Source organism: Opisthocomus hoazin, chromosome 14 (genome assembly GCF_030867145.1).
Source record: "Opisthocomus hoazin isolate bOpiHoa1 chromosome 14, bOpiHoa1.hap1, whole genome shotgun sequence".
Taxonomy (NCBI): Eukaryota; Metazoa; Chordata; class Aves; order Opisthocomiformes; family Opisthocomidae; genus Opisthocomus; species Opisthocomus hoazin.
Window position 1 is genome coordinate 20,674,998 of NC_134427.1, and position 22,433 is coordinate 20,697,430.

The following is a 22,433-nucleotide window of genomic DNA, read 5'->3' on the forward strand; positions in this document are numbered from 1 at the left end:
CAGAAGCGCAGTGTCTCCCCAGCCAGGCCCAGCGCTCGAGGGGATGCGTCAGCCCACGGCCCGCCATCACCGGACCCTCTGCTGCGCCGCTTCAGGCGACAGTTGCCTGAAACACCAATCTCTCCTCCCAAGCACGGCCAAGCGCTCATTTGCTACTATAATTTTTGATGTTAGTCCCAGAGCGAGCGCTGTGGGAGGCCTGGGTAATCCCACACCCAGCCCAGGCCGCTTGGTCTACTGATACCTGTGACTGTAACAAATGTAACACGTCGGGGATGTTATCACTTCAGGTGGTCAGAATCGTTGCACAAGCAAAACAAGTCTTGATTCTTTGTGCATAATTGGGGCGGTTGTAAGAGAAGAGACTCCTGAATAATCCCTTTAGGCCTTGGGAGAACAGGTATGCGAACTACAGAGATGAGGAGGCTGCAATATGATCTCGAGACCCCCAGCGACTGAAGGACATTACAACGATAGAAAAACCATTACTAGGATAAGCATTTCTTGGAAATGTAATTAATATGTGTGTTAACATGGCATAAATACCTACTAACTGTGTCTCTTCGGGGCATGTGTTTGGAGGAGAGATCCCTCACGTGCCTGGTGCCGTAGTAAAAAACATCTGCTTAATAGTCTTCTGACTACTGAGTCTTCAACTCCGGCTTTTCACAGCATCACTACAAAGAGTGTGGCCATGCTGTGGTAATGGCAGCCTGCAAACAGCCCAACCGCCTGGCCCCAGTCACAGCGATCCGTGCCACAAGCGCTTAAATACCATGCGGAGGGCAAAACTCTCTGAATCCCTCTTCCGAATTTGGGTTGTCTTTTTAAAGATTTTTTTTTTCTTCCCCCTCCCCCCCATATTCGTAGCTACAGAGCTGCCGCTGCGGGCCCGCCTGGGCGGAGGCAGCGGCCTGAGGGAGCGCGCGGGGGGCGTGCCCCAGGCCGGCCGCCATTTTGCGGTGCGCGGCGCCCTCTGGCGCTCCCCGCCCGGGCGGGCGGTTGCTGGCCACCATGAAGTCCGTCTTCGTCACCGTGGGCACCACCAGCTTCGACGACCTGATCGCGACCGTCTCCTCCCCAGCGGCCCTGCAGGTCAGGCGGCGGGGAGCGCGGCACGGTCCCAGGCTTCCCCTTTAACCGGGCGCCTGCGCGCTGGGAGCCGTCCCGCCCTCCAGGGACTGAGGGGGGCGGTTGTGAGGACCGTGAGGCGGCAGTGGGGAGGGCGCGGAGGGTCTGTGGCGGGGAGCGGGGTCAGGCGCCCCGGTGCCCGCCCTGGGTACCCTCCGCGCCCTCCCTCCTCCGCAGGTGCTGCAGAGCCGCGGCTGCCAGAAGCTGGTGCTGCAGGTCGGGCGGGGCGCGGTGGAGCCGGACCCGCGCAGCAGCCCGGCCTTGGCGGTGGAAACCTTCCGCTTCAAGGACTCGCTGGCCGAGGAACTGCGGAGGGCCGACCTGGTCATCAGCCACGCAGGTAGAGCCCCGGGCGCTGGCCGAGCCTGCTCTGGGTGCAGGAGTGGAAGTCGGGTGGGTGAAATCCTAGAATGGTTTGGGTTGGAAGGGACCTTAAGGATCATCTGGTTCCCGCCCCTCTGCCATGAGCAGGGACATCTTCCACCAGACCAGGGTGCTCAGAGCTCCATCCAACCTGGCCTTGAACACTGCCAGGGAGGGGGCACCCACAGCTTCTCTGGGTAACCTGGGCCAGTGTTTCACCACCCTCATGGTGAAGAATTTCTTCCTGATGTCTGATCTAAATCTGCCCTCTTTTAGTTTAGAGCCGTTCCTCCTTGTCGTATCACTACACACCCTTGTGAAAAGCCCCTCTCCATCCTTCTGTAGCCCCTTCTGGTACTGAAAGGCTGCTCTAAGGTCACCCTGGAGCCTTCTCTTCTTCAGGCTGAACAGCCCCACATCTCTCTCTAAATCTCTCTCTAGGGCTCTGGGGTGGGCTGGCAGGGAACGTTCAGGTCCACAGCTAGAGCTGAGCGGTTAAGTGTTCGTTTTCAGGAGTCTCCCGTGTTTCAGGAGCAAGAAGGGTGGTATTTTATCTATCAGGGCAATAACTCAGTGTGTTTTCTGTTTCACAGGAGTCTCCTGTGTTTCAGGAGCAAGAAGGATGGTATTTTATCTGTCAGGGCAAAAACCCACCGTGTTTTCTGTTTCTCCTGCAGGTGCAGGTAGCTGTCTGGAGACTCTGGAAAAAGGAAAACCGCTAGTAGTAGTAATTAATGAAAAGCTGATGAACAACCATCAGCTTGAACTGGCAAAACAGCTCCACAGAGATGGGCACGTCCTCTGCTGTAATTGCAGGTATGGAGCTGCTGTGGCTGTCCTGACTGAACAAGCAGTGTTCAGCACCATCACTCGGTGTGTTATTTCGGCATCGAGAATGTCACTAGCAAATGTACATCCTTCTCTAACAACCATTTGTTTGCAACGTAGATTTTCCATAGTAGACAGATTAACATTAGCTGCTAATTTACCAAGCTTATCGAGCCTTTTCACCATGACTCCTTTTAATTTTTTTGGTTTTTGAGGGCACATGTATTCAGATTGAAAGAAGAGCCATTTAAACCAAATAGAATCTGGAACAGGCAGGTAGCATCTGAGAGGCATCTAACAGCTTCTCTCTTTCTCACTAGTTGTTGGATTCTTTTTTGAAGTGTAGAAATAATACATCCCAGACCATCGGTTTGTAACCATGAGTCATAAGGAATGCATCGCTCCCTGCAGACTTAGGACTGCATGTCATCATTTTGCTATGTGGATTTTCCTTGTAAAGGGCACTAAAGTTGACTGTATAGATGTACTGACATAATAAAATAGAAAGTATCTGGAGTATTTAAAATAAAACATAAGAATGGCCTTACTGATACAGATCAAGAGTCCATGTAGCTCAGTATCCTATTTGCAGTGGCCATATGTGGGTGCCCAGCCTAAAGCAGAAACGGGGCAGGACCATATGGTACTTCCTTGTATTACTTTCCCTCTAATGCTCTGAAGTACTTTGAGTCAAGGGGATTCCTAAATCAGATGCAGTCTGGTTAGTAACTTTCAATACTTCTGTCTTCCAAGTACTTATTCAGGCTGCCCTTTTAACCAAACTTCCTGAATCTACCACATCCTCTGACAAGGAGTTCCATTTCAAGGAAAAAAAAATCAATCCCCTCCAAAAAAACCCACCACCAACAAAAAAACCCAGCTCCTTTTGTTTGTTTGTGTTCATCCTGGCTCATGTTAGTATAATTTACTCTCTTGTTTTGACTATATCTTACTGTTTTCTCTATGATTATTTATAATTGATTGGGTTCTATAAATAACAGATGACCTCTAAATTGAAGGCAGAGGAAATGAAACTCCCATTATTTAGTCTGCATCTTGTTCCTTTGCCCTGCAAATAGGATTTTGTATGTTTCAGAAGAGCCTTTTGTGAAAAGACTAGGCCTGCCATTCGTTTGTATTGGGCAAGTTTCTTAAACTTATTCTCTCAGCGCCTCTGACAGCTGTGGAGACAGGAATTTTTTCTTTCTTTTTGTGGCTAGCTTTTGAGCCTTATCTGCAGTCTGATAATAGCAAGCTGTTCTTTCTGGCTATGCGTTAAGTGGAGAACTATGCCATGTGTTCAGATAGGATGAATTTCCTGGTACGGTTTATGGTGAAGATCCTCACATCTTGTTGAGTTTTCCAACATTGCAACCACAGATTAAAAAGTTAAGAGCTGAGGTTGTCTGTGCAAGCGAACTGTGTTCTCAGGAATGCTGCCTACGAGCTGGTGATGGGTCTGTTCTTCCTTTCAATACACGTCCTTATTTTTGTTTCAGTGATAAAGCATTACATATGTACAAATAGAAAGAAAATTGTATGAAGAAAAGATTTCCCTTTGGGATGGATTTTTTTTTTAATTTTTGGTTTTGGTCTGTTTTTACAGCACTCTTGTGGAGACACTGCAGTCGATGGACTTGTCAGCTTTGAAACCTTTTCCTCCTGGACAGCCAGAAAAGTTTGCTTTGTTCTTGGATAAAGTTGTTGGACTTCAATAAACAATACAGAGGAATAAAAGTGTCAGAATAAAACATTTCTCCTCTCCTAGTGAGGCCTTCCATACTGAAGAGCCCACTGGGACAAACCCTAAAAGAAAATGTCTGCTAATGCTAACTGACGTTAAATGGTTTCCTGTTTAGTGCCAGTTTAAAGTCATCTAGCTTCATGCTTAAAAGAGCACAGTGCCAGCAAGGCGGGGGGGAGCATGAACTGTCTAGTTTCTTGGACAGAAAGATATTTACGTCATACAATCTGCACTGAGTTGGTAATTCCAATGAGGAGGACAAGCTAAATTACGTCTTAACGGGCATGGCATGTGCGTAGTGGTCTCTTGACCATATTTACCTGGTACTAGTGGAAACGAGTTGTCCTTGTTGATGTTCCTGTGATGTTCTGCAAATGAGCGGACACCTTCGGCTCTAATTTCATGTGTTGAGGGAAGCACTGAAAACAGAATTTAAAAAGTGAGAGATTGATGCCTTTTTAAAGGGGAGGACAGGGCATGGGGTGAATCTGGGTGGGGAAAGTCAAGAGCTGCAAACCTGCTGCCAAACTGGCCACCGACTGTCACGCCTGGTTATGGCTGATTTACTCCCAAAGTAAAACAGGCCTGTAGGAGAGGAATGGGGCTGACAATACAGTCGCTCCATTTACACAGTCGATGCCAGATCCCATCGGTCGATCCCATCGTTACTTCCTTTGGACTTCGGGAAAGTGCCATGTTTCCTATTCGATGCTGATTAGAGATCCCCGTCTGAAGTATTGAAATTGTCAACTGTGTTGATAATACCGTCCATTTGTCAATATTTTGAAAATCAAGGGGGTTGAAACTTAGTATGTTCATGCAGGCTATTTGGTCTGTAATACTCTAGGGTTGTGTAAGTGCATAGTTGGTGCTAATTGCCCTTCCTGTGTGTTATTTGTTTGGGGTTTTTGTTGCTGTTGCTTAAACTAGAAGAAGGAACTCCTGGATCGGTGCATCTGAGGCCCGAGTGCAATTTTTACTAGCAAGCTGAATGTGAGGTAGAGGCATTCTCCACACACCCAGGGCTGTACGTGGAAGACATCTTGCTGTGCAAGAGTGATTTTTGCCGACCCATAACGTTTTTCCCTGAGTACTTTATTAGGAGCAACTACAGTTTTTTGCTTCCTTCGTGATTTTTATAGAGCTGCTGGTATTTGGAGTTCGCCGCTAGCAGCTCACCCCTGGGCCGGGGGCAGGAACGCCGCAGGAAATTCTGGGTGACTCTTTGGTTTTCCCTTGGGGTGTCTGCCGTCACCGACACCTCGAGCGACGAAGCTGGAAGCAGTTCGCTTAGCGAGGACCGGGCAGGTCCCGGAGGAAAGGACCTTTGGCGGGGGGCTGGAGGCAAACGACCCCCCCGCCCCCCCCGTGCTGGGAGAGCGGGTCAGGTATTGGGGAGGGGGCCCTGAAAATGGCTGCTGCGGGGGAGGCACCCCCGCGCACCGCTGGCCCTCGGGCAGCTCGGCGGGGGAGGAGAGCCGGGCCCCAGCCGCGCCGGGCCGGGCTCCAGTCGGCGCGGAGGGTGCGCGGCAGCGCCCGGCGCCGGCGGGCCGGGGGGTGCCGGGGGTCGCGCCGGGCCGGGCCGTGGGCGGTGGGGGCGGCGGCGAGGCCCGGCGCAGGTGGGCGCCTTGGGCGCGGCCCCTCATTAGCGGCAGCCGCGCGCCGGGGCCGCCACCCGCCGCGAGCGCAGCGCGGAGCTCCCCTCACCCCCCCCCCCCCCGCCCCATTCCCCTCACCATTCCCCTCACCCGCTTCTGTCGCTGCCGCTTCAGCGGCCGCCGCCCGGGGAGGATGCAGAAGGGCTGGAAGAAGTACTTCGGGCAGAAGTCCTTCAGCGAGGTGGCCATGGATGAGTACCTGGGCAGCCTGGGGCTGTACCGCAAGATGACGGCCAAAGACGCCTCCTGCCTCTTCCGAGCCGTCTCGGAGCAGGTTGGGCGGCGTCGGTCGGGTCCCGGGGGGCAGGCCCGGGGCTGGGGAGTGCTCCCGGGGACCCCTCCTGGGTGCCCGCAGCGGGGTGGGGACGGGTGGGCTCAGACCCCCCCTCCCCGGGCGGGCTCCTGGGTCGCTTGGGCTCCCCTCAGCTTCTTCCCCCCAGCGCCCGGGGCCATCGGCAGCGTCCCCCGTTCTGTGAACTCTGGGGGGGTGGTTGGCTTTGTGAGTAAAATAAACCCAACGTGAAGCATACACTAAACTCTGCAGTTTTCTCCTTCTTTCTTTCACAACCTCTGTTTTTCAGCTGTTTTCATCTCAAATTCACCATGTGGAAGTTAGGAAAGGTTGTGTCTTGTTTATGAAGCAACACCAGCAGAAGTTTGACTCTGTAAGTAAGGTGCGCGTTGGGCAGCTCTGCACGTGGAATGAGGAGGTGACGTGGGAGGGGGCGAGCGGTTCAGCCATAAATGTACCCACGTAAATGTACCCACCGCAAACACGTCGCGCTTTGCCAGCCTCGGTGCGTGGAGGAGAGGAGAAATGGCAGAGGGAGTGCGTGCTCACCTTGCTTGAGTTGTAGTCACACAAGTTTTATTTGACTTTGTGCGTCTGAAGTTCCTGGAATAAAGCCAGTTGCTAATGCTCAGCGCATAGGGTGACAGTTACTTGTGCAGTGTATTCTCTGTGGACCGACCATTGCAGAATTTAGTAGGTAGAAAATAGTATGATTTTGGAGTAAGAAACGAATATCAAAAGGTGGTGGAAAACTCCAGAGTGTGTTTAATTGTTGCATAAAGTCATGGGTTTGGGAGGTTTTTTTGGTTGGTTGGCTTTGCGTGTCGAGTTTTGGGCGGGTGCATGCACAGTGAGGTTTTGTGTGGCGATGGGATTCTCTTTGAGGGTTTTTTTTGTTTGTGGTTTTTTTTTTTTCTTTCTGTGTGTTTTGGCCGCCGCTCCCCCCAGTCACAGATAAGTGCTTAATCTAATCTAGGATCTCTTGGTGTTTTTACATTGATACCCCAAATGTTTCCCATGGTCTAAGGCAGGGAACAGCTGAAGTCATACCCCCAGTCAGACCACAGCCCTTCAGAACGCAGAAATGATAGGAATTGGCCGACTAGTCCCAAATTTGGTGTCTTTGCCCCCTCCCATTCAACAGATAGTAACCTGTGGTGTAGTGTTTAGGATTAACTTTGCTTTCCAACTAGCTAAGTTTTTATATTTGTTTTCTTCTTTGCTTTGTTGAAAGTATGTGGAAGGATCATTTGAGAAATACCTTGAACGGCTAGGAGATCCAAAGGTAAGACTGGTCTAATATTTACCAAGAAATTGAAGTTTGAGGAGACTAGAACAGGGAAGTAATTAGGCGCTGGTTAAAATGTGGTGATTTGGGGTTCTGTGGATTTTGTGGTTGTTTTTTTTAAGATAGAGCCCAATTCTGGGGTCTCATTTGCATAGGTAATACTATGGGTTTGTACATGTCACACGTATAAACAACACCAGTTTTAGTGGGGAATTTGTGTTGGTGCAAAGGAGCAGTCTGTGCAGACTGGAGAGTAAAGCTGAGGCCTCTCGTGAGCCATATTCATAACTGCAATTCTTCTCTGAGAAGGAAAAGGAAAATATGTGGAGTGTAGCTCACACTACATGTTTATTAGGCTTTGCAGTCTCTTGCTTCTTCCTTTACCCCCAGGTTTGAATACTAGAGGTCAAACTTTTATTTCTTTAGACTTTCACCAATAAGTATGGTGAATGTAGCAGTCTCTGAAACAAATGTAGTGCTGTTAATTTAAAAAACGCATTTTGAATGGTGTGTTTAAGAGTCGCTGCCAGAACTAGCTCCATCTTACTCAGTTTGGTAATCTTGGTCATCCCATGTAGCAGGCTGCTTTTTTTTTTCCTCCTGGAAATCCTAATATTTCAACTCTCAGTGAGTTTGGTTGGGTGTTTTAATACTACAGAGAGATAGAATAGAGTTCTTGGTGTTGAACGCTGCTCTGCTATCTCATGTAATCTCATAATTTTGCGTAGGAAAGTGCTGGCCAGCTGGAAATGAGTGCTTTATCAATGATGTACAAGTAAGTGCCTCTTAAGTTTCACTTTGTTTTGGACTTTATGGTGTTCAGGTTCTGGTCCCAGAACCTTTTATTAGTTTGTCACTGAGATAATAATGTGTGAAATACGGTGAGAAATGCTACCCTAATTAAGTTACTTAAGCTAACATGTAAATAGGTGCCATCACAGCCCCTGTTCTCATCTTGTGGATTAAGGGGAGGGTCAGTTTCCAGCAGTGTTTATTTGTTATCTTTTTGCTGATGTTAAACTCAGAAGTTAAGTGTTTCCTTCTAGTGGCTGATAGATGAACATGGGGATAAAACAAAGAGCTGTGCTTAGTGGAAACACTGTGTGGTACTTACAAGCATGACTAGAACTCCTGTAGGTGTTCTTGAAAGCTCGGGTAGTGAGGAGTGCTTGCCCTGCTTGGTGTGTAAATCCTGATACTGATTTCAGAGGTAACCTAAGCCTGGGCAGGTGCTGGTGTCTCACTAAAAATGCTGCCATCCTGTAACAAGCAGTTTGGCTCTCCAGTGGTAGAAGGAAGAACCCTCTCTTTGCAGGCTCGTTCTGTTCCAGTACTAGAGGAACAAACTGAAGTTTTGCAAGAGTTAGTAGTTCTCTATACTGAGGCTCTTATCCTTTTGCAGGGTGATTAAATGACTTAGACTTGTCTCATGTCTGAGCACCCTGCCATAAGCAAAAGTACTTGACCTAATATGATACGTCTGTACCTGTGACTAAATGTAATGGTCTTTTCCAGATTTTTTTTTTTTTTTTCCCCCTAAGATGGGTGATGGTTGCTCATCTAGCTATTGCTGTGTGGCAGCTATGCTGCATTCATTTATCAGGAAAAGTACTCTGGTTGATTTTTCTGTAAACCAACAGCGGATTCTCTAAACAATTCCCTGCAGACTTCTTCATAATGTCGTTCTACTAAAAGTGTGCTCTTTCAAGCCTTGTTTTTCCTCTGCTTACCTAGACGAGACTTTATTCTGTACCGATACCCTGGAAAGCCACCCACTTATGCTACAGACAATGGCTTTGAAGACAAGGTGAGGAGAAGTGAGGCAATTTCCAATCCCTACCCCTGAGTCCTAGTTACCTCCAGTCCTGTCTAGTTGTAAAACTTGCTGCTGGAATTGAGCTCTTGTAAGTCCAGTGCTCTCGCATACCTGAACAAAACCCCAAAGCTGACTTCAGCTCATGGAAGAAGCACAGTATTTGCACAACAGTTAATTGTAGTAGCTTTGCTTCCCATCCGAGGGATGGATTGTGTGCTGTTCCCATGCCAGTCAGTTTTGTTATTCCAGTTAATTATTGAAAAGAAATTTAAGTTTGGAAGGAAGACGTAACATCACAATTCCAGAATATTCTTTCATATTTCTGAAATATCTTTGGGTAGAAACACTTCCCAGTGGGAATTTGACTGATCTGACAGGGTAGAATGAAATATCTGCGTTGAGTTGAAGAGCAGAACAAGGTATATTTATCATATTGGCACAGAGAAGGTGTTCTCCCCCACCCCAGTACCTCTCTTCCTGAAGTCAGATGAGGTGTGCTGCAGTTTTTCTTCCTGAAACAGGGAAGTTAACAGGAATGGATTAATCTAAGGAACGGATTCATTTCTATGACATACAAATTGAGCACAGTTAAGCTGTTCCATTAGCTCCCATTCTTACCTACACAAGAACTACTGCTGGGGGCAAAAAGAAGGAACAGAAAAGAGAAGTACTCTGTATTACCTCCCATCTGACCCCTCTTGTTTTTTCTGCAGTCATGTAGATGTGCCTACACAGTTATGTGGATAGCTCAGGCACGATGCCAGTGAAGTTGCTGTGGTATGGATTTCAGCACGGGCTATTATATTTGCCAAAGTGGCTAGTCTGCTCTGAAATCTGTGCTGCTGCAGCTCTTCTTCTCTGTTGGTTAGTATTACTGTCTTTGTTTACATGCGCTTCTTTCTTTTCCTATGTAGTTTCATACGTAGCTTAATCTAATTCCAAAATGAGCTAACTTCAAAAATCGAGTGCTATAGTCTAAATATGTGTTTGTCCTCGAAGGCTCTAGCACCAGAGCTCTCACTAAGTCTTGGCAGCTGTCTGTCATTAGACTGCATGTACAGGCAGCAGCTCTTTCTGGTGTTGCTCATTCTCGCCATGAGATGAGAGCTTGTGTCGGCACACTGAATGAAGAGCCCTGGCATCTCCGCTCCTGCCGGTTCACTGGGAAGCAGCCTTGCTGGCAGTGTGCTGACAGCTGCCTGAGGGCTTCTGCCAGTTGCCGTTGGCTGTGGTCGCATGCCAAGATGGGGTTCGATGGTCTACGTTTACTTGGTGTATCAGTGCATATGTTGCAGAAAGCATGCATCATTTGAAAAGGCAGCATAATACTGCGTATTAAAAGCAAGGCTTTGTTGAGGGCTAGAGAAGCAGATGCTCTTCTAGTCCCTCAGGTAGGGAAGGGTGATATGTGCCTTTGATACTTGGACAGTGTATCTCAGGAGGGTGCTGCATTTAACGGCTTGTATTTATTTTACCTCTTGAGCAATTGGTGGTTTCAGAAGTAAGCTGGAAAGAAACTAATGTTTCATGTTTAATACAGCATGATTTACAAATCGAGAGCTTTTCTTTGTATAGTAGACACACTTATTTAGAGACTTTACCTAGGATTCAGTTTTAAGCTGATTCAACAGCCTTTTCATATTTGTATTGAGAATATTTATTGTTTTCTTGGTGAGTTGGGGTTGACTGTAGAATGAAAGAATAATATAATCTTGAGCTAGAATATAAAGTAGAGAGAGTTAGGCTTTACATCATTCCAGCCTTAAAGCTGCTTTTTTTTTTTTTTTCTTTGATTTTACCAGATTTTACTGTGTTGTTCCGGCAACGGCCATTATGACTCTGTATATGCAAAACAATTCCAGGAAGATGCTGCTATTTGCCAGGGTAAACTTGAAATCATCTTTCTATGAAAGAGAATTATGTGTTTTCGCATGTTTGTAGGCAGTGTTCGTTTTGATTTTTGGGATGGGGCAGAAAGAGATGGAAGCTAATAGATTGTATATTAATAGGTAGAATAATGAGTGTATGTGTATATTAAGTGGGGCACTGGACCAGATAACTTCCAGAGGTCCTTTCTTCCCACCTGAATTATTTTGTGATGCTCTCCTTAATTGAATTTAATATAAGTAGTGTTTTGTAATAGTGAATAATATATGAAGATATGTTTATCTTGCAAATTTCGACAGTTCTTATGGATCTGGTATTACCTTAATTTGGTTTGAGCTTTGTGTTAATTTCTTCAGCTGTATTATATGAGATCCTGTACAAAGATGTGTTTGGCATGGATGAGGAAGAATTAAGGTCTGCAGTTGAGGTGTTTCGAAGTGGATCCAAGAAGAACAGAAACAGTGGCTCTGTAGGAAATGAGGATGCAAACTTTGATTGTCTTCATGAAAGAGTATCCAGAAATCCATCAGAAAAGAGGTAGTGTTTTGGGAAGGGGATGTGGTAAAAGGGAGCAAAAAAAATTAAAAGCCTTGCAAAAGGCAACTTTTCCAATTTGCTTTGAATATTCATGGGGTGTTAACTCTCTTATCTCATGACTCAAACACAAAGCTGACTTGTATTGTGGAAGAGAGTGTGCTTTCCCTGGAGCTGGGAAGTGTCACGTAGTTGAACATCATCGGCTTCTGGCTATGTTATAGTTGTGTATTACTCTGTAAAATGACATCTTATTTGTAAATAAAATGGTTCCTTATGTCATCAGATTTTTTTTTTTAGTGAGAAACTGTTGTTACTCTTCTAAGCCTCTGTAGCTCTGCAGGGGCAATAGTGTATTGGGAAAATGAGCTCTGCTTTATTTTCTAGTTTGTCCTTTTTTAATGGAGTTGTACCCCAAATAGACAATTACCTGTTGGCGTTAAAGTCTGTTGGATCACTGAGGGTGAGGGGAACAGACAGAATGTACCTATGGAAACCCTCATATCCCGTGTGGTTCAAGTCGCTAGAAGGGCTTGAGGGGAGTGCCTCTGACCATTACTGAATGCTTGCAGATGATATTGGTTTGATGGGACTTAGAACAGGGTATCTGGTTGTACTTGACAGTGCAAGAGTTGAATCGGTCAGTGGGATCATCTTCATCCTTTCCTGATGCAAGCAGTAGCCCTTCTTAGGGGTGGGTGTTGGAACAAGCAAAGGTCATCTTCTTGAAACTAGGAAAAGGGTTGTCCTGTACTGCATCGCAGCCGTGGCTGGTGCTTAAAGCAAAATCTACCACTTGATGGCACCATGGTGCTTTTTCAGGTTGCATGAACAGTCGCTTGACTTTTTAATCCTGGCTAGAAATTATGCATAGTATCGTTTGTAATTTTATTTTCAATTACTTAGAGCGGACGACTGGGAAGGCAATGATACTGACAATCCACAGGAAGATAAGTTCAAACAAGGCATTGAAGAAGAAAAGGTTTGTCAGTTAGGGAAGAATTCCATATGGTTTATTTTGTTGGGCGATATTACTCTTGTTGGTACTAAACCCTATTTTCTGCTTTTTAAAAATTACTTTTTGGAAAGTGCGTGGCTTATGTCTTCCATCTGCTAGTCTTTTGGTTTTGCCCTTGAGTTTCTATTAAATTGAATAAGCCTTTTTCCTTTCTGAGATTCTCTTGTTCTTCTATAGCTAATATTTTTAATTTTTTTTTCCCCCCAAAGATGGAGTTTAGCAGATGTTTCCTGGTCTGCTGTTTGTTTTTCCCAGAAATGGTTTAAATCAGTTCACTTCTGCTTTGCACACAGTATCAGTCACTTTGGAACAATTTTAGAAAATGTATAGAAACCTGTTTTCGGATATAGTAACTGAAATTCCCACCAAATTTTGAAGCCATGGCTTCATTGATCTGGTTAGCTTCCTTCAGTTCTTTTTAAGTAAAGAATATGCCGGATGTTCGTCTTGAGCCTGTTTCTAACCTTTCCAAAGTCTGTTTGCTCAGCTTCTGAATGTCTAAATGTGTTTTCATGTTCTTGAGCTTTAGTTTTTAAGGCAAGTAATAGTGGAAGTGAAAATTTTGGAAAAGAGTGTGTGTACATTTTAAAATGGTCCACAGATGCTGGCAGGATAGAGACTCTGCTGAACACATTAAGTGCACTTGGTAATGTTCCATTTCAACTGTTTTAAGCCTCCAGAAAATCCATCAAAGATGCCTGTTCCTTATAAAGTGCTGAAGGCACTGGACCCTGAGATCTATCGAAATGTGGAGTTTGATGTTTGGCTGGACAGCAGAAAAGGTATCTTTAAAAAGGGAAAACTAGACAGCGGTTTCTGTAATAGGCTCAGCGTTAAATTTATTAGTCTGACGCCGATGTCACCTGTTTCCTTACAGCTGAAATGTGAAGGATACTAGTTAACCCAGCAGAGACTCGTAGGTGGTACATCTTCTTGATAGTAGCTAGTTTCTTGGCTTCGTTTCAAAGTATGAAATACACTGCTTCTGACACTGTATAATGGTAATAAGGTTGCTAAAAATCTGACCTCTGCTACTTGGTGACTATAGTATAGGAAATACAAGTACTCAAAGCAGAGTACAGAACTCCATTACCCTTCTGTTGTACTGGAAATCATGCAAATTTCAGAGTGTTTTGTTGCAGCATGTATGCAAGTAATTCTGCTTTTTAGAGCAAGATCTTGGCTTCAGAGTTGTATAGTAACAAAGATCATAAAATTTAGCATTGACATCTGTCAGATGAGATGAGTTTTCTCTTGCTTCCCAGCTCTCCTGGGCTTGAACATCCTGGGAGATTTCAGTGGGCTTCGTGGCTTGGCATAGGTTGCTGCTTTTTGACATACACTATGGCTGATCTGTAAATAAAGAAGTTACCAAGAAAGATAAGTTTTGAAGTGGTGTTTGATGTCTGACCCAAAGTACCTTGCATACTGGAGAATTCCAGCATTTTACAACTGCATGAGCAATAATGAGGGTCATTAAAAATTCTTGAAACAGAGTATAGTAACTAATTGTTGATGTAGAGTACTGATGTGCAGAGAATCCAGGCGAGGAATGGAGAAAAACCTACTGAAATCTAGCAGCAAGTAGACTTTAGGCAGTGTTAGTTTTTTCTGGAGAACATCTCCTTTTTGCTAAGTGCCACCAGTACTCTAGTAAGATAAGGCATGTCCAACATTAATACCAGGATTGGTATTAAATGCAGGACTAACTCGGTACCATCACAAAAACCATTGTGGTATTGAAGTAGTAGTGCCACTTGGTGGATTATCTGGATATTACTGATCTCCTGTGACTTAGCCTGGTTATGGTCTGTTGTAAGAACATCTACAGTGACTTCACCGTTACTATGGGGAATGTTCAGATATGCATAGGAAATACTTAACTTAGTTGGCCTATAACTTGTAGTTGGGTGATGTCATGAAATACTTTTAGGATACATGAAGAAAGAACAGTAGTTTAAAGGCTTTTTCCTTTTTATTTATTTATGCATTTATTTTTAGAGCTTCAAAAAACTGACTACATGGTGTTTGCTGGGAGACAGTACTATTTAGGAGACAAGTGTCAGGTTAGTACTCAAAGGAGACTCAGTTATGATAAAATATTAAAACTGCCTTAAATGGAGTATGGTAAGCCATAAAATTATTTGACTTCATAGAATTTTCTAAGGCTTTTCTCATTCTCTTCCTTGTAGCTGTTAATCTGACTTTTCTTTTTAATTTAATTTCTTTCTAAAATCTAAACATTGGGTAGTGTGAAGGAGTAGCTGCTTGGAAATTCATTGTGAACTGGTGATACACGTTCTGTGAGTGTGAAAGTTGCAGACCGACAGCTCAAAATGCACAGAATATACATCTGAGGTAGCTGTCTGTTAGATTTTCACTGGAGGTCAGCACCAAATCTGGACAGTCTTCCACCTCTCAACAGTAATGTAGCGAATGTTTTGATAAAATAGAAAGGGAAGACATGAAAAGGGAGGAATAGCATGATCTGGCCAGGAGATGCTGAAGGGAAAGTCAGCTTTCTTTGTATTCCAGTGTTGTATGTAGTGAGGGCTTATTTTTTTTATCGCTGTTTGAGGTAGTGCTGATGATTCACTTAGTGACTTGTTTCTAGCTGAGCAGAGCTTTCCTTTCCAGTTTCCTGTTTTGTCTTCTGTTCTCCTCAAGTTGTTAAACAGTGGTTTTCCTTGGTACTTACCTACTTGGCACAGTGTGTAAAAATAAGTTAGAAAGCAGGTATCTTCTTACCTCTCAGTCACTCACAAGACTGATTTCCCCCTCTCCCTGTTCCTCTGAAGTTAGCACAGTGCTCTTTACTTTGCCTGCTATTTTGAAGAAGTATTTGAGACCCCTGGGCCAGCTCGCTAACGTAGGATCAGCTAGGAGCAGCCTTTTGCTATTAGTGGTTTCTAGACAGTATTCTGAATCCTCCGATATAGTTCGGGTTTTTTAGCACTTCCCTTGTTCTCTCTCCAGGTACGTCTGGAGCCTGGAGGTAAGTATTACAATGCTCATATCCAGGAAGTTGGACAGGATGGCAACACGTTGACTGTATTCGTTGAGGAGCTGGCAGAAAAGTAAGCAGTCTGGTGACCACTTCATGTTTGAACTCTTTCTGGTTCGGCTTGTATATTCACAGATGCTTAAAATAGGATTGTTAAGATAATTTGAAAAGAGAAGAGAACCTAGGCTTTTAAATACAAAGTGAGGCTTTGCTTCCTTGTTGGCTATCACTCTTCAAATAGAATATTGCAGGAAATTTTTTCTCTTGTATTTCTAATGGCCAAATTCATTATTGTCTTGCTTTCTGTGAAATCTTGCTGCTCTTTCTTCTCTGGAATGTGAAAGTGATCTTTGCAGTTTGGGCTTAATTCATGGATAGCGAATTACCTTCTGCTGTTGGTTTCTCTGGAGTTTTTTTATGTTGTATTCAAATAACTAAATAATTGACACTTCTGGTGAGTCTAATCACTTTCCCCATTTTGCTGTTCAAAGCATTCACCCTTCTCCAAACCTAGAATTCATCTTGATGACGTATTGCAAAAATTCTGTGATTGTCAGATGCTTTCAGATGTGCTGCTGAAGGCATACAGATGCATGGAAGAACGACTTGGCCCAGGAAGTCAATAGTTTTGAGACTAAATCCTAGCTTGCCTTTTTAAATAAACGAGTAACAGTAATGTGTGCTTGGTGTCAGAGAAACAGGTTATTATTTTTATTTCCACAAGCTCCCTACACTCTTCAGTTTGTGGGGCTTTCTTTTTTCTGATGTCCTAGTGTTGCTTCAGCTTATGTTGTTGTGGGGTTATGCACAGTGTATCCCTGTGGCACTGCTAACATCAGTGTTCTTCGTGTAGGCATACAGTTCCTTTGGCAAACTTAAAACCAGTGACACAAGTGGCGCCTGTCCTTGCTTGGAATATGGTTCCCAGCCGAAAAGGAGGAACCTATCAGAAAGTAACAGGTGGATACTTCTCAGGAATAGGTTTGTACCAGACTTCCACAAACATTCCATCCCTTGGGGCCAGATGGGAGTGGAGGAGACACTCATGACAGTTTTAACGGTAGCAGTCTTTGGATATTGGAAGTGACTTAATTAAGCCTGGGATACAAAACTTCGTAGCTGCATGCGTTTGATGTAAAGTGATGCTTCAGACAGAGGGATGAATTTGCCTTTGCAAAAACGTAGCAAAGTTGGTATTGTTCAAAATTACCAAGAAGAAATTTGGTGCTGGAGAACCATGTGTAAAGACTGGGCCTGTGAACCAAAAAGCTTGTCTGATTTGGCCTTGGCAGAGATGCATGGATGGACTAGGGCTTCCTCAGCCAATTAAATAGGGATTGTATTTATTTAATTTGGAGGTTTTTTTTTTTAATAAATAAATGCAGCCTTCATAAAGAGATTTTAACACCGAGAGTACTGGTTTGATCAGCTGAAGTTGGGAGGGTATTCGTGTATGAGATGCTTGTATTCTGCTCATAAATTAGGATGCCTGCTTGAGCCTTCAAAATAAGGGTATGAAGATTGCGTACTTAAAAATGCACTTTTTCTGGGATGGGCCATTGACTTTTCCATGTGTCCAAATATTGACTCTTCTCAAATGATAAAGAGAACATAGCTCGAGAGTCAGCTGTTTAAGGCATAAACCTGTCTTTTCTGTCCTCAACTGAAACTGCAGAAATGGATATGAAAACACGGAAGAGAATGCTTAAGAAAGTTCGTGGAAAGGAAGTCTTTATGACTGTGGCTTATAGCAGGGGTCAGCCAGTTCTTCCACCCCGGCTACAACACAGTGTTCCTTCAGGACGCTCTCCTCCAGTTCACTGCTCACAGGGTGGTGGAAACATGGCACCTTACGAACCCTGCCATCCTCAGAATCCTCCTCAGAGACATAACCGTGGATTTGGGATGCCAAGGTATGAAGTCTTGAAAAGCTGTCTGAGCTCACCACTGCTTTCCTATTCACTCTTCTTGCAGACTAGTTAGGAGAGAGTTTGTGCTATTTAATAGGAAAAACTACAAATGAGTTCCATCTGAGAGGCACTTCCTGGTAATTGCACCTTTTACCCTTTAAACTTAGGGGATCTGCCCGATTTATAAACAGGCACAACATGGTTGGCACTCAAATAGCATTCTACCCCAGTCCAGGAAAGAGATGCTATCAGAGCTATGAGAGTTTCTCCTGCAGGTCTTGGTAAGTGAATATAAACCTCTTTACAAAACATTGCTGTAAAAGAGCTGGGGAGGATGGTGGGAGAGGTATGTGGAGGGCCGAGTTGGCTGTTAATGGCACAGTATGAAACAATGGGTTTATTGTGCCTCTCTGGAAAGAAAAAAGTTAAAATTGAGTAATGAAACCAAGGTGAAACTCCAGATAGTGATGATTCTTAACCTCCTTTCTTGTTTTCAAAGCTCATACAGCCGTAGCCGCCGTCAGATGCAGTGTGTGAATAAGGAATGTCAGTATGGGTTTGTACCAGGGAGTGGAGAGGAGCCTCAAGGACCAGAAGAAACTGTAACTTTCTATGAAATTGAAGGAGAGGATGATACTGCTTTTCCTACTTTACCAGTAAGCTATGAACAAAAGGGTGTGTTAAAACCTCTGTAAGGGAGAGGAAGCCCAGGGGAAAACTGTACAAATGTGTAGCACTTCTTTACCTAAATATACAGCAGCATTTTTTTTCTTTCTGAATTTTTTACTTGGAATAAGCTTTAGCAGTGAATGTGTTTCTGAGAAAGCTGAAATTAGTCTAGATCCTGTGAAACATGCTTAAAACCTCACTTTTTTCTAAATGTTCCCCTTCTTTCTCCCTCCCCTCACCAGCAGCACTTGTTTACTCTTTAGTTATTTTCATAAAAGTAGGCTCACGTTTCTGCTTTCTATTGCGATTTGAAAACAAAGCAAAAAAAATCCCTTCCTACTGTAGATGTCTGTCTAGTGCTAAATGTTGTGGGAGAAAGCTTTTCACTTGTTTGCCACACTATAATTTATTATTTGTGTAACTAGATTCAGAAACTGTATAGTAATAGCCTGGCTTGCTTCTATGAATTTGTAGTTGTGATGTTTTGAGATAGCATGTTGCTCCTGAAACAGTTTCTTCTGCTACAGAAACAGGATAACATTCCAATTCTAGACTTCTCTTAAAACAGTCTGTCTGTCGGGTTGTAGATGAAGTGGCACAGTGTATTCTTAAACTTTAAATATTTTTCCTTTATTTGTAGTCTAAGCCTAGTACAAAGCTGGATATGCTACAAAAGGTCAATTGATATTTAGGTGTTTTGAATAGGATAGCAGATATTTTTTTTTTCCAGGAAAAAAAATCAAAAAACCTGCTAGGTTTGAATTTCTTTTCGCTGTGTTGAAGCAGTGAACCTAACAAATGTTAGACTTGTTATTTAAATGACAGAGGGGGAATCTGCTCAGGGCTGTTTGAGTAGCAGGCATTTTTTAATTTGTCCTCGTGTGCTAGATCTGTAATCTTTGCTCTGATTTTCCTCCAGGAGTGTCAAGGAGTAAGGACAGATAATCCTGCAATTTTTTTTTCCCCAACATGAAATCAATAGCTTCCTAGCTTTTCCTCCCCATTGCTAGACTATGTACCTGCAGCTCCTAATGAATAGTTTTTCATGTTCATTCAGTGACTTTGTTACTGTCAATGCCAAAGCCTTTTCTCTGTCTCTTCCTTGTCTTGTTTAGTAAAGGAATGTAACATTTCCTGGGGAAAGATGCATCTCGCAGAAAACTCTGCCATCCTGCTAGAGGCCTGGTGGGAGAACCTTCTGACTTACCACCTCTGCTTCAACCTTGGAAATCTTAGAAGCCTCTTTGAGCACTTTATCGATCTCATAGTCACCATGTCTTCTGAGGAGAATTTTGAGTGTCACCTTAGCCATCACAAAGGAGTGAATCAACTTCTTTTGTGCGAGCCTCTCAATCCTATGTTCGTGCTTCAAAGAACTCTCTATTTTAAATGGTGGTGCAGCTAAGGACTGATTTAAATGCAAAGAGAAGGGGCATGTGAAGTGTTAAAGGGGTCCTGTGGGAAACCGCGATGGGTGTTGCTCTCTGAAAGAGTCAGACTGCATGTGTGCGTCAAGTTAGTGCAGACAGTGGTGTCTGTGCCAGCAGCCACACACGGGTTTCACTAATTGTGACTAAAGATAACCTTTTTTCATGATAATTAGAGTATTTGGATGAACTGATCTACTGTTGGTGTGGTGGGAATGCTCCAGGGTGAGGAACGCAGGAGTGTATGTTGGGGGTGGCAGTCTTGGCTGTTGTGTGGGACGTGCTCCCTCCTCTTCAGCTTTGAGCGGGAGAAGTTCTGGGAGGGAGCAACTTGACTGTATTGCACAGAGCAGTGGTAGGTCTTCAGAAATAAATTACCTTAAGTATGCTAGGCAGAACAAAAGGTAAAGAAGTGCGTCTGCAACTGTTTCGGTGTAATCAAGGTGTATAGGAACAGACACGCAGGTGGTAATTCTAGTAAGTTTTGGTTGCAGCAAGCTTGGTCTGCCAGGCTGTTTTACTGTGTGTGTAGAGCATGGATAGTCTTTAAACCATTTCTAAATGCATGCTTCTGCCTTTGCATTTTAGAGCCAGGGTAGCCCTGCTCCGATTGTCCATGGTCCAGCAGGATTTTGGGTAGCAAGGAGGGGCCCACACTCTGTTCCACCTAACAAGCAGACCCTGAATTCCTCAGAGGAGGAAGAAGAAGCAAGTGAAAATGGTGAGTTCTTAAAGGATTAGTGGGTGAAGAGAAATGACAGGTTTAGAAGATCTTCAGTGTGCTTTTGATTGTCAAAGCAGGATCCTTACATCTACTAAATATCTCTTTATTGTGAGCTTTGAACACGCATGGGAGCATGTTATTGTTCTCCACTGTCTGATAGAAATGTATCACTTCTGTTTAAGCTTGTTACACCATCAGCCTTGTGATTGGGTAGGTCTGTAGCAAGCCAAGCTGCTGCTTAAAAACGCATGGTGTGAATTTGGCAATGGCAACCTTGATACTTGGTGGAATAACAAAATGAGCATATTTTGAGTGGTTCTCTACCCTTTCTGCACAAAACAAGATGATAGTGATAGCAGTTCATTGATGGGTATACTGAAATGTAGTTCGGGTACCTTCAGCTTCAAGCTGGTTTTTTTTTCCCTCCCCCTGAATCAAAGTTTCCTGTTCTCTCCCTTGTAGGGAAATTTCATGAAGAATATATCTATGTGCCTCCAGGTAAGTAAAACTGCAGTCTTTACTGATAGAACCCTTGGTGAAAATGCAGTCATTGTGACCTTTTTATAAGTTTCTGAAGGAGTAGATTTAATGCTACATTTTTCACTTAATTTTGCCTATGTCCTCCAGATCCTGACTGTGAAACTGCAACAGTATTTAGTTCAGCAGAAGCTACAGCAAACTTGGTAAGCTTTAGTCTCTGTCTCTTCAGATTAGGAATCCTTGATGTGTGTGGCATTCTTCATAGAAACTGTCCTTGGATGCACGTTTAACAGAGTAGGTCAGAGACTCCTTTTGGAAGAAAGGAGCGATGGATTCATTTATATATTCACCTCCCTTAATGGTGAGGTTGAGTTTGCCAGTACAGTCTGAATTGTACTAGGTACGTGAATGATTTTTCCACCTTTCCCTCTGCAAAGAGAAAACAAGTATTTGAGTGCTGTTTACTTTTCTTCGTCTGCTCCAGACAGCTCTTGCTTTTATCAGGCTACCCTTCAAGTCCTATACCAGTTAGTCTTACTCCTCCATAGTGGAACTGGAGAGATCTCGCCTGTGATAGAACTGACTTTGGAACATTTTTTTTTTAATCTGAAACAAAATCTAGTCACCTACTGGTCTACAGTGGCTGTGAAAGCCAGTCCTGTGCGTGTCAGAACAAAACTGATTTTACTCAAGTTACAAAAGATCCTCTCTGTAGTCCATAAATAAGTAAAAAAAAAAAAAAAAATAGGGGTGTGGGCTGTGCACCTTGTGACTGCTTTGCCTCTTAAATGGACCATGCTTGCTTTGGAATTCCTTTAGGAAGAAGGGCCAGTCTCAGTGTCACCTCAAGATGGAGTGGCTTCATACAGCTATCCCCAAAAGGTAGTATCTAGTACTTTGTTGTGGTAGTCCTGTGGAGAAGTGACTGCTCTGCTTGGTTAGTGTCAGTTTGTGGGGTCCCTCTACCGCCCTTAAAGCATCTTGTAACAAAGATTACAGTTCCCTATAAATACAAGCAAAACAGAAGGGTGAGAAGATGCTTTGTAGATGTCTGCAACTCTAAACCTGTATTTTCAAGCCAATTTTTAGAGAACTGGGAGAGTTAGCTGCCTCTGCATGCATTTATGTGAAGTGAGAATTCTTGAACTGTGGTATTTCCATAGTCTTTGTCAAAGCCAGTTGTAGAGGCAGTCTAGTGAATGCTCTGACTCTTTTCCAGGTGGTGAACTCTGCAGCAGTCTCAGCCTCACCAGGTGTTTATGCTGCTCCAGCTACAGGCTTCTCCTCAAATGCTGCTGCCTCCACTCCAGCCAGCGTCACAACAGCAGTTCCCCCACAGACAGCAGTTCACCCGATCATAGTATCTTCCCTTTCTGTAGGGAGGCCAGGTAGAGTGTACATAATATGGCTGTGGACCTGGATGTCTTTGTTTTCTGTTACATCTTCCCCTCCTGTTTTTTATTTTTCCTACCCATCCAAGGCAAATGCTAAAAGGCTGTTGAAACAAAAAAGAAAGGTATCACTTGCTTTGGCTTAAAATGACTTCGTAGTAGTTGTAACTTCACTGCTGACTTGTTGCTTTCATGTTTTGGAGGGGACTGTTGCCCTTGAATGTGCATGGGAATTGGAACTGTCTGCTTTGGCTTCCAGCCTTGCCACC

The 22,433-nt window shown here is 44.1% G+C and overlaps 1 protein-coding gene across 1 annotated transcript in view; it reads left to right on the forward strand.

Moving 5' to 3' along the window:
* Positions 1-931: 931 nt before the first annotated feature.
* ALG13 (ALG13 UDP-N-acetylglucosaminyltransferase subunit) overlaps positions 932-22,433 on the forward strand; it is a 31,332-nt gene continuing 9,830 nt past the window's right edge. The window contains exons 1-25 of the mRNA XM_075435273.1: positions 932-1,095; positions 1,309-1,471; positions 2,172-2,310; positions 3,929-4,025; positions 5,209-5,396; positions 5,716-5,998; positions 6,306-6,389; positions 7,251-7,301; positions 8,033-8,079; positions 9,039-9,111; positions 10,923-11,004; positions 11,364-11,544; positions 12,448-12,523; positions 13,233-13,341; positions 14,561-14,625; positions 15,536-15,636; positions 16,417-16,544; positions 17,239-17,476; positions 17,641-17,754; positions 17,973-18,129; positions 20,158-20,290; positions 20,756-20,791; positions 20,909-20,976; positions 21,593-21,655; positions 21,993-22,161. Of these exons, the coding sequence (XP_075291388.1) occupies positions 1,015-1,095; positions 1,309-1,471; positions 2,172-2,310; positions 3,929-4,025; positions 5,209-5,396; positions 5,716-5,998; positions 6,306-6,389; positions 7,251-7,301; positions 8,033-8,079; positions 9,039-9,111; positions 10,923-11,004; positions 11,364-11,544; positions 12,448-12,523; positions 13,233-13,341; positions 14,561-14,625; positions 15,536-15,636; positions 16,417-16,544; positions 17,239-17,476; positions 17,641-17,754; positions 17,973-18,129; positions 20,158-20,290; positions 20,756-20,791; positions 20,909-20,976; positions 21,593-21,655; positions 21,993-22,161 (2,926 nt within the window). The 5' untranslated portion in view covers positions 932-1,014. The remainder of the gene's footprint in view (positions 1,096-1,308; positions 1,472-2,171; positions 2,311-3,928; positions 4,026-5,208; positions 5,397-5,715; positions 5,999-6,305; positions 6,390-7,250; positions 7,302-8,032; positions 8,080-9,038; positions 9,112-10,922; positions 11,005-11,363; positions 11,545-12,447; positions 12,524-13,232; positions 13,342-14,560; positions 14,626-15,535; positions 15,637-16,416; positions 16,545-17,238; positions 17,477-17,640; positions 17,755-17,972; positions 18,130-20,157; positions 20,291-20,755; positions 20,792-20,908; positions 20,977-21,592; positions 21,656-21,992; positions 22,162-22,433) is intronic.